Source organism: Belonocnema kinseyi, chromosome 6, assembly GCF_010883055.1.
Source record: "Belonocnema kinseyi isolate 2016_QV_RU_SX_M_011 chromosome 6, B_treatae_v1, whole genome shotgun sequence".
Taxonomy (NCBI): Eukaryota; Metazoa; Arthropoda; class Insecta; order Hymenoptera; family Cynipidae; genus Belonocnema; species Belonocnema kinseyi.
This window is the reverse complement of record NC_046662.1, coordinates 75,416,211-75,436,747: the sequence shown is the minus strand read 5'-3', so window position 1 is coordinate 75,436,747 and position 20,537 is coordinate 75,416,211. Positions and strand designations below refer to the sequence as shown.

The window sequence follows — 20,537 nt, the reverse complement described above, 5'->3', positions numbered from 1 at the left end:
AGAATTGTTTATTGCATGCTTGATTTATTTTACGTAGATACCAGTCAGGCTCCAGATAAAGGATTATACTAAGCAAGATGAAGTGTTTGAAAGAATGCGTCACGGCATCAAAGCGTCATTTAAGTTTTTTGTTCAATCGATTTATAAAACGTCTTTGAAACGACTAAGTTACGATTTGTGTTTAAGATTTTTTACTGAAGTATGTAATGCAAATTATCTGAGCGAACAGATGCTGAGCGACACAGTAGAAACATTGTGGCAAAAACAAGGGCCTATTGGTAAAGTTGTTAGGGATATTATTGAGCAGCCCATTGAACCAGCGATAGCACCTGAATATTTCTTGCGACTTTTAAACATAGTTGCACCCAACGCTCCGAAAAATGATTACTGGGAGACATTGCACCCATTAATAGAAAAAGTTAACTTTCCTCCCTATATGCTTGAGCAAATTTTGAATCAATGCATCCATGATCGAGGAAACGAGCCTCGCATTGAAGCGGTCTATGAACATTTTGTGCGAACTGAGCGCTATCAAGTAGTTAGAACTGATACATGGATTACTTTTTGCAAACTTCGAGGCGAATTGGAAGATAAGAGACAGAAAGATACAGCGCAATTGTCGGGTGTACGATTTTATAACAGTGAGCAAAATTATTCGAATCAAGGGATTGCGTCGCCTGATGCTGGAGCTGATTTCCGGAGTCCTACTTATTATCACAATGGGGATGATAATGTGGACATGGACTTATGCAGTGTTGTCACTTACGAAAGTGGCAATTCGTACAGATTAATGCCAATTGGTGAGCCTAACATAATAAATTATAAGAATGCACACTCCCGGTTAACGAGTATATTGTTCAACCTGAGCGAAATTATTCGAAATAAACAGTTTTATATGTCTGTTAAAAATTTGTGTATTCAAAAAAATCGAACGTGTTTTTAAAGTTAGAGTCACTACCTTTGAAATGCAATTGGCTTTGTTAACAAAATTGAAAATTGATTTTTCTTTGTAAAAAACAATCATTGTTTTTTTTTGCTTCCAAAAAAATGTTTGTTTCTACATGTAGGATAAGTATTTGCGAATAAAAAAGAATTAACTTTTTATTTTTTACCATTATATATATATTTTTTAATTAATATTTTCTAACTTTTATACAAAAAATAATATAGTTAACAGATTTGTAACTTTATTCTTATATGTATAAAATTTAGAAAATATTAATTAAAAAATGTATATAAAATGGTGAAAAAAGAAAAGAAAAATCCCAAAATTACTTTTTTCTTCATAAATACTGATTCTACATGTAAAAAGAAATATTTTTTCTTTTTGGAGTTTTTTTCTATTATGCATAGATTCAAAGATATTCAGCGTTGAAAAAAAGTTTTTTTGTTTTCAAAAAAATGTCAATGACTTTAAAACGGGTGTATAAAAAAAGTCATCTTGGGCTCATTTTTAAGAAAATTCAAAATATGCGTCTATTTCATTTTGATTTTTTTAATATACAAGTTCCTTAGAAAATTACTCACGTTTCTTGGAAGAAAAAAAAACAATTGTTGTTTTTTTACTATAAAAACTCAATTTTTAATTTGTTTGACAAAGTCAATTGAATTTGAACGGTAATGACTCAAACTTTAAAACCACGTTGGATTTTTTAAATATATACATTTTTGACCCAGATATACAAATTTTATATCGACCAATTTCGCTCAGGGTGGGCAATATTCGTTGACAAGGAGTGTGAGTGTCCGTGCTTAAACTACGTACTTAAATTACGTAATTTCTACCCCTATTTCGTCTCTTAGTGTATGTAATTTTTAGTTTTCAGACGTTTTTGCTAGTTATTGCTAGTACAATTAGATACGGTGTCCAAGAATTTCATTTTCAAAATTCGTTGCTCTTTCCTTGACCAGTATTTTAATCTTGTAATATTTTTAACATAGAATTTTTTATAAAAGGAATAAAATAGAATTTAAGATATCAATTTAAAATTTTCACATTTATCAATTTATTGTAAACAAAAAAAAATGCCTTTTCTACTATAAAAGATGACTTTTTAAGAAAATACTTGAATTTTCAACGAAATAATTAAATTTGGAACATCATAGTTGAATTTTCAACCTAAAACGATAATTTCTCAACAAAGAAGTATCATAATTTATATTTGAATCAAAAAAGCTGAAATTTATACAAAAAAAAGAATTTTAGAATAAAAAAATGAGATTTCAATAAATAAAATGTTTTAACTCAAGCAAGAAATAAAATTTTATCTAAATTGTTAGACCTTCAAGCCAAAAGACGAACTTTCTCCACAAAAATTAAATTTTCAAACTAAAATATGACTTGAACGCAAAATTAATTTTCCATGAAACTTATGCATTTTTAACCAACAAACATGAAATTTCATACCATCAACATTATTTTTTTTACTAAAAAAGGAGAATTTTCTATTAAAAAATGTGAAAGTTACATTTTTAGTTAAAAACTTCATTTTAAGGGTGTTGGTTAAATCCAACGGCACTGGCTCAATATATATTTTTTCCGAAGGATTTGAGAACGAAAGAAAGAAAACTTGTCAAATATCCGGGGTTTTGCGAGATCCTCAGATCAATAAAATGTTGAAAAGTTCAGCATTTTGTTAAGAAAATCATTATTTTCACGACAAATAATAATTTTGGGAGAAAGAAATTAGCGGGTAGCAGACGACAGGATGTGAACCGTTAGAATGGTTTGCAAATTTATTTTTTTACTCACAATTCTGACATCATATAAGAATTCTCGACAGATACCAAGTTTTCGAAGGGCCACGAATTGATGATGGTGACTCTAAATTTTTCAAAATCAGCTTTATAGCCAATACCCTTAAACCAAAAAAATGCCTTTTGACTAAACAGTTACATTTTCAACCAAAGACAGCCTTCAATAAAAAAATTAATTTTTAAAAAAGTAGTTTAACTTTTACTCAAGTAGTTGAATTATCAATTAAAGAAGATTATTTTTGACAAAATAGTTAAACTTTTAACCAAAGAGATCAGTTTTAAACTACAAATATAAATCTTTAAGATAAAAATACCAAATCTTTGAAATAAAATAGTTAAATACTCAAGCAAAAAAGAATATTTTTTATCCTAAATATTGCATTTTTATAACAAAAAATTATATTTCTATTTAACAGATGAGTTTTTAATAAAAAACGGCCATTTTTTAAAAGTTGAACTTTCATCCAGGAATTATTTCAGTTTATTTTTAAATTCCAAAATATAAATTATAACCAAAAAGTAAATTTTCTACGAAATAGTTCAATCTTCAACAAAACAGTAGAATGTTAAACCAAAAGGTATGACTTTTTAACAAAATAGTTCAGCTTTTAATCAAAAAGAATAATTTTCAAGAAAAAATATAAATCTTCAAGAAAAAAGTGGTTTCTTAAAAAAGGGATTCAACCAAATCTTTCAAACAAAATATGTAGTTCAATACTCCAGCAAAGAAAAATTTTGAACCAAAATGTTGTATTTTCATAACAAAAAATTATATTTCTATTAAAACAGATGAATTTGTAATAAAAATAGACCATTTTTAAAAGTTGAACTTTCATCTAGAAAATATTTCAGTTCATTTTTAAATTCCAAAATATAAATTTGAAACAAAAAGTAAATTTTTTACGAAATAATTAAATCTTCAACAAAACGGTTGAATGTTTAACCAAAAAGCATGACTTTTTAATAAAATAGTTTAATTTTCTACCAGTTACATTTTTATCAAAGGAAGTTGTAATGTCTTTTAAAGTGGGTGAATTTTAAAATAAAAAAGACAAATTTTTATCCAAAAAGATTTCAATTGACTTTCAACACAAAAATAGGATGTTTAAACGAAAAAGTAAATTTTTTTGGAAATAGTTTAATGTTCAACAAACAGTTGCATTTTTCCCAGAAAGATGCAAAATTTATGTTGTAAAGGTTAACTTTTAAATAAAAAAGACAAATTTTCAGAAAGACTAGTTTTAATGCAAAAAATATTTCAGTTGTCTTATCAACAACAAAATATGAATTTTAAACGGAAGGTTAATGTTCTATGAAAAGAGCTGAATTAAAAGAAAACAAAAAAAAAACAGTTGAATTTGCAACCAAGAAGGATGTCTTTTTAAGAAAACTGTTAAATTTCCAAACAAATAATAAAATATATAACTAAAAATATAATCTTTAGGATTTTTTTTTTTGCGAAATTGCAAAAATTACGTACATGAGTGAATGACCCCCTACCATAACAAATCGTAAGAAATTGTCACGACCCCCTGCCCCCTTGAGCTGTTACGTAATTTAAGTACGGTCCCTAATAAGTAAGAATATTTGGAACTCCTCTCCAAATTTGTTTGATCAACATCTCAGGACTAAATTTCAGACTCTTTCTCAAATTTATATAACTTTCAAATAGGCAATATACAATTAATACATAGTTCAAAAACCGTATCACGCAGTTTTGAAAATTTTTCCCACCCCTTCCCTTCTTCGTAGACTAAAATGATAGCTCTCAAAACAGGGAAAATAGGGTGATTTTTTACGAAAATAGGTGAATACTAAGGAAAAAAAATGACTGAACACTTAAGATTTAAAGTCGAAAGCTATTGCAGTTGAATTTTAAATCTCGTTTTAAAACAAGCATTTTTCTACCAAAAAAGACAAATTTGCAATAAAACCGTTAAATTAAAAAAATATTACTTTTTAAAAAAATAATTAAATTTTCAACAAAAGAATTGAATTTTAAATCAACCAGTTGAATTTCCAACGTACAAAGATAAATTTTCAACCAACTGCTCGCAATCTTTAAAAAAGTGTTGAATTTCAACCAAAAGCAGTTAAATTTTCAATCAAATAGTAGGAGTGAACGTAAAAAATTATTTTCTCAACTAATAATGTAATAGTTGATATTTCAATCAAAAATATTTTAATATCAAATAAAAAACAAGTAATTCCAACTAAAAAAGACGAATTTTCAACATAATACTTAAATCTTCAACAAACAGGTTAATTCTCCACCTAACATTTGAATTTAAAAATGAAAATTGAGCTTATTGTTTAAAATGCAACAATTTGGATAAATAATTGTGTTTTTTAATTTAAAATTGAAATATTTAATTTATAATCTACATGTTTGGTTAAAAATCTATTTTTTTTTTGTAGAAAATGATCTTTTCATTTGCAAGTTAATCTTCTTTCACCTTTTAGCTTGGAAATAAAATTACTTGATTAAAAGTTAAACTCTTCGGTTAAAAATTAATTTTTTTGTTTGAATTCAATTTTTAGTTGGAAATTTATCTTTTTTTATATAAATTAATCTTTTTAGTGTAAAATTCATGTACTTGGCCAAAAATTCAAATTTTCTAGTTAAAGAATCATCGTTTTAGTTAAAAATTCATCTTTCTGCTTTCAAATTCAACTATCCCAGTTCAAGATTGATGATTTTAGTGGAAAATTCATCATTGGGGTTATGTAACTATTTTTTTAAAGTTAGTTTTTTGTAAAAAGTAATCTTTTTACCTCAAAATTTAACTTATTCCAATTGATTATTTTAAATTTTTGGTTGAAAACTCATCTGTTTGGTTGAACATTAATTTTTTCAACTCAAAATTTAATGTATTTAAGTTCTGGTTAACAATTGGTCTTTTGTACTGAAAAATAATTTTTTATTTTGTTGAAAATTCAACTATTTCAGTTTAATACTTAGTGTTTTAGTTGAAAACCCATATTCTTGGCTACAAATTCTACTATTCCATTTCATTATTTTAGTTGAAAATTGAACTCTTTCTTGAGAATTGGTTATTTTTGGTTAAAAATTAATTTTTTTAAACTAAAAGACTAACTATTCTCTGTTGTGTTAAAGGATGTATGAAATGAACGTCATGAATTAAAATAAATTTTTGTGTTTAGAGACAAATATAAATTAAATATGGGACATTTAGTTGACCGGGAAAATCGAAAAACTTGACGAGGAATTTGAAATCGCCCGCGGAATTGCCACCCTGCTATGGGAAAGAGTGCAAAGTCTATATATTTAGATGCTTGTAAAATAAAATAACTAATTTTCATTTTTTTTTAACATTTCACAACATTTTTAATAATACTTATATTTTTCTTACGCGTGGTATCCCCCCCCCCCCCCCATGTAATGACTGTTATTGTTTATTATTGAAATTTTTCTTTCTCTACAGTCTTTCTTAAATATTTCAGAGGACTTGGCTCCACCGCAATCAAATATGAGAGAACGTGATAGGTTTTGGAAGTTTTATGATCACTTGGAAAGTTTGCGGAATGGTTTGAAGCACGCGGATTACCAACATGTAGTCAGCATTTTAAAACAGTACGTGAGCGCAGAGCGTACACTGTTTACCCGCCACTGTCATAAAGTGCTTGCTACAGAAGTCAATAAATCTCAAGCCCATATGGAAAATACCATCAAGATAGCAGGTAATAATAGAATATTGGAATTCAATTATTCCATTCTGTATCCTGAACCTCCTCTAAATGCAATTCCCACTACTGACGATTGGGAATATTATACAAAGAAGACATATTCATAAAGTTACTTAAAAAGAAGAGTACATCTTCATTTGATTGTTCGTATAACTTCTTAAATACTTTATCGAACTTACAACAAGTCTCAACATTAAATGTTGACTAACAGAGCAAAAACGATAGTTAATTGTATTGACTTTAAGAGAACTAATCAAACTTTGTTTTAGAATAAAAATAGGACTATAATTACATTTCATGAAATGCAATACAAATTATAATAATTGTGGTTCAATTTAAGTGATCAACAGCTCTTTTTATTTCTTGAAAGATTCTTAACATCTTTGTCGTGTGATTTTACAAATTAATGAACTTTATCATTGTTCTATAGTATTTTTTAAATTAGCGAATGATGTGTCTCATATATAATTTTATTTTATGCTGAATTCCATATTAGAACAGTTTCAGGGTATCTTTCAGGGAATGAAAAGATTTCTCGCGAAATTTATGAAAGATATGGCACCAACTATTTTTTTCTACAATAAGGTTTGGTACTCTTTCCAAACAGTCAAAGACGCTTTTATGGTAAATAGGTAATTTTTTACGTAATAAAAAAACGTTTATTTTAAATCCAATTTCGGTTTTTTGTTGTTATAAATTTAGAGTGACTCGCTATTTGAAAATGATCGTAGTTTAAGATATTAGTTACACAGAAGTATTTAAAAAATTCACAGATTAACATATTTTATTTTTTTTTATATGAAAAATGCTCAGAATTTTTACAATACAAGTTCAAACATATATACATACATACATACATTTCATTTTTAAAAGGAATTTTAAAAACTGGAAGTTTTTCGAAAGTCACTGCTACTCAGTCGGGCTAAACCAACTTTAATTGTAAGTTTTTTGCTTATTCATTAGGCATTTAAATTAAAAAAGAATATCAATCGGGCCCTTTCTGAAAAAGTCAAATTTGATTTTAAATGAAAAAAGTTAATTAGAATAAATATAAAAACAGAATATTCACTCAAAATGGTTTTAAATTGAAAATTATACACTTTCAAACTGCAAAATTGTATACAAGGTATTAAATTTAGGAAATTAATTTGCAGATTCAATTTATTAATATTTGAAACTTTAATTTCTGATTGTATTACTTAACTTTTAATATTCAATAAACTGTTTAAATTCAATAAGAAAATTGTTAATACAATAGTTATTAAACTTCATAGTAAATTATGCTCGGGCTTGAAAATATCGTGAATTTACTCTTCTAATTTCGTCTTTCCTTTTTGAAACATTGTGTATTATGAAATTTGAAAAGTTTATCCATAAAATCGTAAATTGACATATTGATCAATTTTATCAAAAAAATAATTTCATAACTTTCATACATTACATCAAATTTTTGAAGTTTTAAAATGTATAATTTATAATTTAAAACATTTTGCAGTGAAAATTATGGTATTTTTTTATAGATATCTTCTGATTACTTTTTTGTATTCGTTATCAAATGTCCGCGGGATTTTAAACTTACATAATCCATTTAATTTTAGCGACCTTGAAATTAAAGTTGATTTAGCCCCACCATTGATAATTTTATAAAATAATTTTTTTGCAGCCGTGGTTCTTAATCAATATTTCGTCTCAAAGAAAAAATATACATTGACCTTAAATATAGTTAAACCATCCTAGTTTATGTAACCCTTACAAGCAAACATTGTAAAGGTTTATTGATACATTAAACTGAATATAATGGAAAGAATTGAATCCGATGTTTATGTCGTTTTTATTTCATTCCAATTTGAGTAAGGATTTTTACTAGTTACCTCAGGTTTAAAAATGAGAATTTTTAAAAGTGATTTCTAAAATTGAGGATAATATTTCCATTTTTAATTGTAATTAATTTTGCAAGAGAGCTAAAGGTAAACTTAGAAAAAAATATTTCAATTAAAAATGGTAAGGCTAAATTTGTTCCTTGAAAGGTTTTCTATACAACTCTTTGGTACGTTTTAATTTTAAAAACTATTAAAGAAAAATATTGGTTCTAAAAATAGCAATTGTATAATTCCTCTAAATAATTATTGTTTAATAAGCCATTTTAACCTGAAATATTTTTTTCTAAAGTTCTTATTCATTTCTGTTCCAAAATTAGTTACAATAAGTATGCGAATATTTTCCTCAATTTTATCAATCATTTTTTAACAATGCTCATTTTTCCAATGAGGTCAATTAGTAAAAATCCTTAAAGTTTAGTAAGAAAAAACTGTTTAATTCCATCTATTCTAGGTTATTTTTTAAATTTTACTTCGAAATTACTAACAGAATTTTAAAATTTATTCTGCAAACGATTTCCTTTCAAAATTCATTACTCATAACTTGCGTGTTGTACTTTTTATAATATATTTTGATAATCTTTATAATATATAAAATAATTTCAAAGTATTTTTTACAATTAAAAAAATGCAGGAGGAAGCATTGTAAAACTGATAATTAGTAATAAATTTATTGTAAGCAATATGAAAGTTTTTTTAAAATTTATACGGGTTTTTAAGCTACGAATGGCGAAAATCAACTTTTTTATTTACATTAAATATGCAGTGAAATATCTTGAGCATAAATTGATGCGAATATTGATTTTATTTTGCTTTTCCAAGACACAATTTCTTCTTTTTATTAAAAGTAAATTCAAATTGAACTAGAACATAGTCACCTGAGGAAAATGACTAAACTTTATTTTTTCAGGCTGTAATTAATTTCATGTTCTTGGTTTTAGATTTCAAATTTTCCTCTTTCCCGATATTTTCGATCATTATTGCCATTCATAGAGAATCTAGATCTTTAGGTTGAGTATACAAGTTAAACTTTTTTGATACACGATTTTTATGAATTGAAGAAGAATTTTTCTAGAAACTGTGCTAAAATCTAATTGTCTCTAAAAGCAAGATAAAATCTTATCTCGAACGAGATGACTACGTACTTTTGTATATCTTGTACGTCGTTACAGTCGTTTGTGAATAGCCTGAATCATGAAGTTTGCTTGTAACGTTATGCATATTAAATAAAAATGTAAGATTAGTGAAGAAGTCACTTAATAAAAGATTGCTTATAAAACTAAATGGTCTTTTTATTTCTTGACCTAATATTTTTCGTTTTTGGACCTTTCAGTCCAAACTGGGGAGCTTTTCGAGCTGCGAGATATATTGTACCGGCTAGGAACGTGCGTGTTGATTGATTTAGCTGATCAGGGATTATGGGTTCATGCGTACGAACTGCTTAAGACTCTCCAGACTTACAATCTGCATAAAAATAACGCCGGTTTCACTCTCCTCGCAGCTGAGATTTGCTTAGCTAATCACCGATACTTGAAGGCTCTAACATTACTAAAACGTGAGTGAGTTTTTTTACATCTTTATGAAGTTCCACAATTTTATTCCATTTCATCTTTCACTGGGATCCGACACCGTCGAATCCGACCAAGATAACTTTTTTAAGTAAGTACTTTTTTTACATTTTACCTACTTAAAACTGTCAATCTTGTCGAATTCGACGATGGTGCATCGTTTTAATTTTAGCAAGTAATTAATGTCGTTTTATTTTAGAATCGAAAAGATTTATGACATCTTTGTGCAGTGTAATTTTTTTCCCTTTAAATTTGTATATTTCAGAGAACGATATTATTTTCACCAACTGCAAGAAATGGAAAGTGGCCAGCGACCCAGGGGACGTTCATCTTCGAACATCGACAGTGACCCTTTTGTTAGAATCTTTGTGTCAAGACTTTGCAGAAAAAGCTTTTTTCATTTTCGATTTAATTCTCGGCGAACAACCTTCCAATTCCTATCCAGTGGGTAAGTGCTGCCATTTTTCTTTATTTTATGAATTTTCAGGGCAGTTTACCAATTTTCCTCTATCAACTCCCTTCTTCAGATCAACATTTCTTTCTTCAGTTATTTGATAAATTATTAAATTACAAGAAGATTACGAGAAATTTCGGAAGATTGCAGGATGATTCCGGAGATACTTTGTCTAGAGAAATTCCAAGCAGTTTTAGAAGAACTGTGAGGTGTTCGAAAATATTTTAAACGATTTATAAAACTTTGAAGGAGATTTCTCGTTATTATAAATTATTTCCAGAAATATATAAACGTAGAAAGAAGTTTCAGAGGTTTCCGAAGAATGTTTAGTATTCTGCCGGATAAACTTTAACTTGTCTCGAGATTTTTACAAGTGACTTCAAGGACGTCAAGTGATTTTATGAAATATATTTATTTTATGCATAATGAATAAACAAATTTGAAGGGATATTGAGTTATATTTTTAATCCCTTATAAACTATCGCTTCAAATTTGGAATATCCTACAATTAAGACAATGAAAGCGAACTACTTTTTTTAAAGACATTATATTTTATTGTAAAGTTTTTTATTTTGCCTGTATTGGATTTCAAGATTCAATTTATAACGAAATAAATTATGATAATATCTAATAGTCGTAAAAATGCACAGTTACATGTTTCGAATTTTGAAGGCTTAGCATTTGGTTCAAATTTTAGAGTTCTTAACAAATTTGAACAGATAGAATTTCTGCTCTTAACTGATCATTTTATTTTTACAGATCTCACGAGAGTAGTGGACAAGCTGATGTTGTCCTTAATTACACAAAATCACGTAGATCTAGTCACGAATTTGTGCAAAAAGGCAATGCGGTACCATTTAAATTTTCACGTAACAACTTTCCGTTGTGTAATCACTGTACTAGTACCGAATGATTTAGTTTTGGCACGCCAGTTTCACCAGTACGCAACTCAACTTGGTGTATACAGTCCAATAAAGGTGATGATCGATTTAATATTTTTAATTTATAGGGTCATTACTGGATTTCCGGGCATAAAAAAACAGGTATAGGGAAACATTATTATTCAACTATACTTTCACCATTTTTAATATTTATTGATGGTATCGTGTTTAAAAATGAAAAAATTTTTTTACCGACCCATTTTTCTTATCGCTTCTTATCAATTTTTCTTAAAATTAATATCCTCTGCAGCTTGAACTCCCCCAATGTTTGAAAATAATAATTCTCACATTTGTTTATATTTTATGTTAAAAAATTATGTTTTAATGATTTCAGACATGCAAAAATGAATTTTTGTATCTTAATGAGTTAAAGTTATAGATAATTTTATCCCGGAGAAACTTATTTGGAAAACCTGAAAATATCAGAGATTTTTTTTTGTCGGAATTTTTTCGAGAACGTGCTTAAATTTTTTTTAATTAATAATACAAAATCAAACAACAATGTTTCTTCATTGGTAAGAGTAGCTTTGTATTACTGGATTCAAATATTTGGCTGAAAATTCTTTTTTTTATTGCTCAAAATTAATTTTTTTAAGTGAAAATTTAACTATTCTATTTTGGATCAGAATTTGATATTTTTAGTTGAAAACTCAGTTATTAAATTAAACAGGGTGGCCGCTGGACCGGGATACCGGGAAATGACAGTGAATTTATTTTTTGACCTACTTTCAGAAGAAAAAAAAACTTGAAGTTTGATTTCTACCGATTTTTAAAGAATTAGTTAAATTATGTTTTTTAATTGTGATATCATTCAGTGTAGAATACGTATTTTACATTTTAATTTAAAGAATTTTCAAATGCAGTTTCAAATAATAAAACGAATAAAAATTAGAAGCACTTGCAATCGAAGATTTTGGATAAAAAACATTCCTAGTTTATTATCTGTAAATATAAATTAATTAATGATCTACAAAATTGAATTAAACTTTAAGGATTAAAAATTAAATAATAATTGATTGTACAAGGCGATTCGACATCAGTTAAGAATTTCCAGATTTTATCTTAAAAAATTTAACTGTTTCAATTGGAAAGTCTTATTAGTTAAACAAATGTGTACGCCTGATTAAAACTTTATAAACTATTTTCAAATAACTTTAAAATAATATATTCACAATTAAGAGCTGTTATTGAGTTTCAAATATTATTTCAGTTTAAAATATTACTTTTTCAAGCTATTTAATTTACAACTTTTTAATTAAGAAAAAGAACAATTACTTAGTATTTAGAAATATTTCACAAAATCCGGCTTTTCATGCCGAAATTCCTATACAAATAGCTCAAGGTCTCATTTAAAACAAAATATAGATTTTTGAAGATTTCGAACGAAAAAATAGAAATTTGTTTAAGAATTTTTAAAGGCTTTAAAAGAATAAAAAACATTTCCTTAAGATTCCTAGGAACATTGAAAATGATTTTTTATTTAAAAAAATTAATTTTAAAAGAATATTTAAAGAGATTTACAAAATTGTTAGAAATTAATGTGGCAGATTTTAAGGAGATTTTTTTAATTTGGCAGGATTTCTTTTTAAATTTCAGGATAAATTTTAATCATTTTGAAAGATGTTTAGAAGTTCTTTAAAAAAATACAAAAATAATATAAAATTAGAAAAAATTTCAAACATGACTTTTCAAGATTTTGAAATAAAAATTTTAAGGATTTTAAATTATTAAAAATAAAAATAATTTATCTTATAGTCTAAGATGTTTTTAGTTTATAACAAAAATATAGTTGTGCAGTTTTTAAAGTTTGCAGCTTAAAATTGAGGTGACGGACGCAACAACTCGACAAGCGCTCCAAACCGCGTAGAAGTATTGTCCACCCGGGAAAATCTATCGAAACAAAATATACTTTCGTCTTCAGCTTGACCCGGCCGACAAATTTTTCTCGTGAAACTTTTTTATTCGACAATTATTACTCAAGTTAAACAATAAAAACTTCGAAAATTTTCCGATCAAAAATCTATGCTTTGTAAAACACAACTCGCGATTATTCAGCTGTTTGTTGATAAAGTGCTTGAAATTTGTATGGTGTATTCTTAATATGTAAGCGATGACTATAAACAACGCACTTTTTTAAAAAGCGGATATGTTTGTTTTTATTTAATAGCAAATTGATTCCAAACGAAAACCACGTTTCGCCAACTTCGTCCAGTGGGACGGTCATCGTAACATTTTTAGTTGGAATAACTTGTCACAAGAAAGTTGTTCACTAGACTTTGAGAAAGTTTTCCTGTTAATTTGAAGAAAATCGGTCGAAAATTATGGAAATGGCAGCGAGTTGAAGTCAACGCACGCTGCCGCTGTAGTGCTCCGCTTATCGCCCTTTATTCCTCAGCCATAAAGCAGCAGCGGCAAAGAACAAAACGCTCCAGCGGCAGAGTGTTTTGACTTCAACTCGCTGCCATTTCTAACATTTTTGACCGATTTTCTTTAAATTAACAGGAAAACTTTCTCAAAGTCTATTGAACAACTTTCTCGCGACAAGTTATTTCAACTAATATTTTTTCGATGACTGTCCCACTGGTCGAAGTTAGCGAAACGTGGTTTTCGTTCGGAATCTATTTGCTTTTAAATAAAAACAATCATATTCGCTTTTTAAAGAAAGTGCGTTGTTTATAGTCATCGCTTATATATTGAGAATACACTATACAAATTTCAAGCATTTTTATCAACAAACGACCGAATAATGGCAAGTTGTGTTTTACAAAACATCGATTTTTGATCGGAAATTTTTTAAGACGAAATTATATTTTGTTTTATGTTTCGGCCACTTTTTTATCGATAGATTTTCCCGGGTGGACAATACTTCTACGCGGTTTCGAGCGCTTGTCGAGTTGTTGCATCCGTCACCTCAATTGCTTAAAATTATATAATTGCCAACATTTTTTATTCTTTCATAGAATCTTTTATTTACGCCTATAAAAATTATAAGGGGAATTTATATTTTTAGAACTGAATCTGAAATTTTGAACTCTGCAATTTTTAAAACTTCAACATTTTTAATTAGGCAGTGTAACTGCATTTATCTTTAAATTTTTTAGTTGAAAAGTGTTAGTTCCTTGCATTTTACAAGTGTAAATTATTGAGCATTCGAATACAAAACTTCTATTTTAAACGTTTAAAATTCAAGAGTTCCACCTTGAGTGCTTTAACTTGAAGCTCAGCTTTTATTACTTAAAACGGAAATTTTTTTTAGCTTTATAGTTCTAATTTTTTAATTTCCTTGACCGTGAAAAATGTTTGCGAACTAGAAAATGATCAGAAATTTTGTTATTTAATTAAAACGGCCAACCTAGTTGAGAATTCGTACTTTTTGGTACAAAATACATATTTTTTGTTACACCAGATCACAAAACATTTTTAAAGATTTCAAAAGGTTTCAAAATATTTTAAGGATTTAAAAATATTTAAAAGGAGTTTGAACATTTTACAAAGATTTCACGGATTTCAAAGATTTATAAAAGGCGTGTAGATCAGATTTCAAATATTTCACAATAATTTCACAAAGCTTTCAAAACTTTAAAAAGATCTAGAGGATTTTAAATACAGTGCACCAGATTTTAAAGATTTTAAAACATTTCGAACATTTAAAAAGATTTCAAATAATTCAATGATTTCAACTGATAAAAAAGATTCCACAAACACTGATTTAATAAAAATTTCACAAATATTTTAAAAGGTTTCACCAAAATTTCCAAAAGATTTCGCGCATTTCATAAAGATTGCAAGGATTTCAAAATTTGAAAAAGGCGTATACGCCAGATTTCAAATATTTTACAAAGATTTCGAACCTTCCAAAAAATTTTAAAAAGAGTATAATAAACCAGACTTCAATGATTTCAGAAAATGGTACACAAATTAAAAATATTTTAATGATTTCAAATGAAGACAAAATATTTCAAAGATTTCATAAAAAATTCATAGATATCTCAAGAATTTCAAAGATTTTAAGCGATTTCAAGGATATTGAACTATTTCAAAAGATTTCAACAAATTTGAGAAGATTTCAGACAAGCAAAAAAGATTTCACAAACAAAGATTAAAGAAAACTTTCACAAAGATTTCAAAGATTTCATAAATAACAAGCGGTTATTTCATTATTTGATGTAAAAAAGGAGACCTGAAAAAACTGGACTTTTCGACCTGGAAAACCTGGAAAAGACATAGAAATGCGTTCCTAAGGATCGCTGGACACCCTGACACTGAGCAAAGCTCAGCAGCTTGTAAAAATAAATTTTCTTCAATTAATTTTCAGGTTCATAATCCTCTCACTCGCGTGATTATCAACGTGGATTGGTCCGAAGAGGAAATGTACATAGTAGTCTTAGAGTTTTTGAGGAAACTGTTTCTCAATATTGGATTCGCAGCCTCTCACCTCGGGCCAAACACGCTTGTAGTGTTTTTTGTGTTTGAAGTAAGTTTCTCAGACAATTAGAAATAAATTTTTAATATTATAAACTAAAGAAACAACTCAATATCCTCAGATAGTACCTGAGCGAAAGCAACTTTACCATGAGCACACTGATTCCAAGAGAGACGAGAATCAGAGGGTAAATAAAAGCAAATCAATGATGCGAGATATGCTTGAAAAGCGATTCGATCCACCAATTAGATTTGTGAAAAAAGATAGTGGTAGAATATGTAAAATCAATAGCCGCAGCCTGGTAGATTATTTGAAAGCCGGTCACATCGCTGCTTAAATGTGCGGATTCAACAGCTGCAAAAACGGTATATATTTTTTGGATTATTTTTAACATTTTAAAACTACTTCATAGTCATTGAAGTATCGTTTTGAATCCGAAAAAATATTTGGATACAAAATTTAAAAAAGTGAATCACAAATCGAGAAATTTAATTTTCATGTTTTTTTTATTTTTTTATTACTGGACGTTAATACATATTGAAATGTACTTTCCGTCCAGCTACATTTTTTGTGATTAATCCTGTTGGAATTTTATCAATATTGTTAATCGCTCATTGATCAAATTCATGATGATGATTGCCAACGAGTCTGTGATATAAAGCTTTCCAAATCGTTTAATTACATTTTTAAATAGCATAGACAACTTAAATTCTTTGGAAGAATTTTAGTACGACAAGTTTGAAGCAAATAGTCAAGAAGTATCGTAGGTTTAACTTGAAAATTGACTTTTCGTATTGTAGAAATATGCTCCATTTCATATGTTGATTTAAGTTTTAAGCCGTATTAAGCAAACTTTTTAGTGTGCCAAACGAATTTCTCTGAGTAATTCAATAACATTAATTTTGTTTGGAGTTTCTTAAGAGTAGTTTTTTTTATTCTAGCACACAAGTTGTTATCGAAATTGTTTTTATTTTTTTAATGCGAAAACTTAGTAGTAATTTTTGGTTTTAGGATAGACTAAAAAACGATTGAAAGCTTTATTTGTATTTTAAATATTCATAGCATCGTGGTTATAGTTGATGACATACATTAGGTTTTCCAATAAGTTAGATAGCCAGTGCCTATTACTGGGAGATAATCAAATTTATAGTTCGATGTGTCGTTATCTCATTTATTGAAATACTCTTGTACATTTTTATATTGGAAGAATTACCAGAAAAAAAGAGGCTTTTGGTAAATATTAGTTCTGTAATAGTAAATTAATATCTTTCATTATTGTACAGTTGTAATAAACAAATCAAACACACATATTTAAACGTTGTTGACTACTTTTTTGATTCTTAAAAACTAAGTATAGTTGTTAGAAATAGTCTTTTATTAGTAGATATTATTTACATACTATCTGATAATAACTATTATTATTACTATTATTAATTATAATTCATGATATTAATTATAGCTTTCGAATGAAACAGCATAGTAAATATAAGTTCGAAGTTCCACAAATTTTTACTTTTTTGATACTTTTTTAGACAGGGATACTTTGTTGATACTTTTTTCAGTAAAGTGATGTAAAAAATTGATCGTACTCACAAATTCCAGGATTTTTTTAATAACAAAAAGAAAAAAGAGGTATGTCTAAGGAAACTACCTTAAAAAACTTCATCAAAGTAGGACAGTTGATGTGTTTCTTCAAAAATCTCAGAATTAGGGTGACTCAAAATAACAAAGGGATGAAAATCGAAATTGATGCATATTGATAAACGTTTTCAACTTGAGTGTTAGCAAAGTGTACTTATAAAAAATCTTATTTCCATAATTTTGTTCGTGTTTAATGGGCCCTGGATAAAACAAAACACGATTTTCAATGTTATAGAATTTCCGGAATGTTATTAGATACTTGAGGCTTTTCTACTGGTAAAAACGGACTAAAAAGTTAATTAAAAAGCTGTGAAAATTTGAAAAGACGTTTAAAATCTCTAAAAGCGTTTATAGGTGTTAGTCCAGGCTAGCATGTAGAGCAAAAGCCTTTGCGACCAAGGTTTTGGAAGTACTGTGTTTGTAAACAAATCGTCAAAGACAGCAAAAACAGGGTTGTGTTTATTGCGACGAACCTATGTGTTTACTAGAAAAAAAAAGTTCAGATAAAAAATGTAGGCCTTAAAAATATCTGAAAAATGACGTGTCGTACGTTAAGATTTGTTTGTTTACTTGGAAAAAATAAAAACCATTCAAAGGTGCCTTTTTTTAAATACGCAATTATTATTGCAATAGTTAATTAACAAGTTTCAAGCTTTCAGAAAATATGTCTCTTACCCCCTTTAAAAAGCTTGCAAAACTTCAGTCTGAAATAATAATTATTTTTCACAAAAACTCTGTTATCAAAAAATGGATTATTTCTTAACGGAATTTATACAGAATTAGTCGATAGGATCTGAACAAAAAGTGGGTTATTCTGCCGTACAAACTAAAAAGATACATAAATAACATTGCCGCTTAGGGTCATTCTCGTAAACTTGGTAATGAAAAAGTCGACCGAAGCGTCAATGTCACTTATGTATCTTTTTAGTTTGTACGGCAGTATTGTCTTCTAGAGTTATAGAGGAGTTTTGCTGTCAAGTAGACATGGCGGAAAACGATTTTTATTCATTTAATTGTATACAAATAGCTTATAAAAGAAGTTTTCTTCTCATAACAAATGAAATATCTACGTGAAATTTCATTTTTTTTAAACTCAATTTTGTACAAACTATAGAACAAGAGTTCCAATCATTGTTATAAACTTCACGAAGAAAAGCATTCTAAATTTATTGTTTATAGTCGTGTCTGATTCGCGGAAAAATTGAGAAAAAGGATCGACGCAGCAAGTGGACGTATCAAGGTGTTTAAAAAAATTGAAATAACTTTCCGTGCTGGTTACAAATCTGTATGTTCCTTCTGGAACTAAATTATACTGGATACCATATGCTTAAAACCTTTTTATTTATCTTCCCTAATTTTGCCATTAATATATTGTTTATTGTATTTACTGTAATATATACCTACTCACACAATCAGCCACCATAATCAACAACAAAATAATAATGCATTGCCTTGGAAATTTAGTCAAAAATAGTACAGTTCTTATTTTGTAAAATAGCACACATCGAATGAATTTTTTCCCCGATTCACAAAGTTATTCTATTTGTTTATGAAGAAAAAACATACTCTCTTTTTTTAGCCATTTTTATACAATTTAATAATGACAATAACCCTTTTTTTGTTGAGATCCTTTTAGCCAAATCTGCAGAAATTCCGTTGAAAAATAGTCCATTTTTTAATAACAAATGATTTTTTTATGAAAACTAATTATTATTTCGGGATAAAGTTTTGCACACTTTTTAAGTATATATTTGTGAAGCCTACAATTTTTAGCTAAACTTTTTTCTGGCAAACATAATATAGATTCGTTGAAATAAACAAAAAACCTGTTTTTGCTATCTTTGACGTACGTTTACACACTCCTTGCTTCCGAAAACTTGTTCGCAAAGATACAGGCTTTTGTTCTAACTGCTAGCACTACAAGAATCCGAAGTCAAATTTCTGGTGATTTTTTCTCCAAAATGAGCCTTTTTTCATAGAGCGCCTGAAGTATGTCTAGCCACCTGCAAAACCTGGTGGAATGTCAGGGAATTTTTATATACTAGTAAAAACCTGGAAGTTTCAAGGAATTTTTTTTTAGAACGCGCATAATTTTTTTTATAGTGAATATAAATTAATTAACAATGTTTCTTCATTTTCAAAGGTAGCTTTATATTATTGAATTTAACTATTTCGTTGAAAATTAATTTTTTAAAATAAATTTGTTTACTGAAAATTTAACAATTCCAGGTGAAATTATAACTATTTTGTTGGAAATTCTTTTTTTTTTAAATTAATTTTTTAAACTGAAAATTGAATTTTTTCTGTTGAATATTCCATCATTTTATTAAAAAATTCGTCTCTTCAGATAGTTGAACATTATCTTTTTTAGGAGGGGGAATGGTGGATAATGCATGCAAAAAAAAGGTTTTTAATGCATTTTTTAAAGATATGGTTAAAGTAAATGTATTTAAATTTTTTGCAAGTGTAAAAGTATTATTTTAAAAATAATTATAAATTTTTTCGTAGAAAAATATCGTGAAATAAGCCAGTGACAGAGCATTTTCGAGTACGCCTCTTGAGAAAGTTATTTGCGGTTCCAGCGATATCTCAACGTAGATTTATCGGAAATCAAAATAGTTGAAAAATTTAGTTAAAATATAAGTCCCCCCCCCCCCCCCCCCCCCCCCCCAACGATTACACAGCCACACAAAAAAAGTGTGCGGATCTGGTAACAAGACACGCGTATTCCTATGGATTTTGGGGTGCTGAATTCAAACTCTGTATCAAAAATCACCCATCACGTCATGGTTGAGCCAAAACCTCAAAAAATAACAAAAATCATGCACTGAGGCAAATAAATTTCAAAGTAATGCCAGTGATGCTCTGGAAGCATATTTTCCCATTAGCAAATGTGAAGCCCGTAAAGTTGGCACCCCAACTCTAAAATATCAGGTTTTTTTATATCGAATCGTTTGGTGGTCAAAATTGAAAAAGTTATTGATTTTTCAAATTTGGGGTGCCAATTTCACGGTGGCACAGCACTTTTTAATATTTAAAAAAATTCTTTTTAGTATTGTTTGGTGATCGTTTGGTGATGTTTGGTAGTCGACCGTGAACGTTTGGTGGTCAAAATAAAAAAAGTTATCGAGTTTTCAAAATTGGTGCGTCAACTTCCGTTAGCACCCC

The 20,537-nt window shown here is 28.1% G+C and overlaps 1 protein-coding gene across 2 annotated transcripts in view; it reads left to right on the top strand.

The window, feature by feature from the left end:
* The window catches only part of LOC117174339, a 42,537-nt gene that overhangs the window by 15,324 nt on the left and 6,676 nt on the right, over positions 1-20,537 (top strand). The window contains exons 4-10 of one of the 2 annotated variants that reach the window (XM_033363376.1): positions 38-800; positions 6,223-6,459; positions 9,676-9,897; positions 10,176-10,358; positions 11,124-11,341; positions 15,621-15,779; positions 15,850-16,093. In XM_033363376.1, the coding sequence (XP_033219267.1) occupies positions 38-800; positions 6,223-6,459; positions 9,676-9,897; positions 10,176-10,358; positions 11,124-11,341; positions 15,621-15,779; positions 15,850-16,065 (1,998 nt within the window). In that variant the 3' untranslated portion in view covers positions 16,066-16,093. Of the gene's footprint in view, positions 1-37; positions 801-6,222; positions 6,460-9,675; positions 9,898-10,175; positions 10,359-11,123; positions 11,342-15,620; positions 15,780-15,849; positions 17,039-20,537 lie in introns of those variants that run through there. The other variant, XM_033363377.1, reaches the window with a different exon arrangement.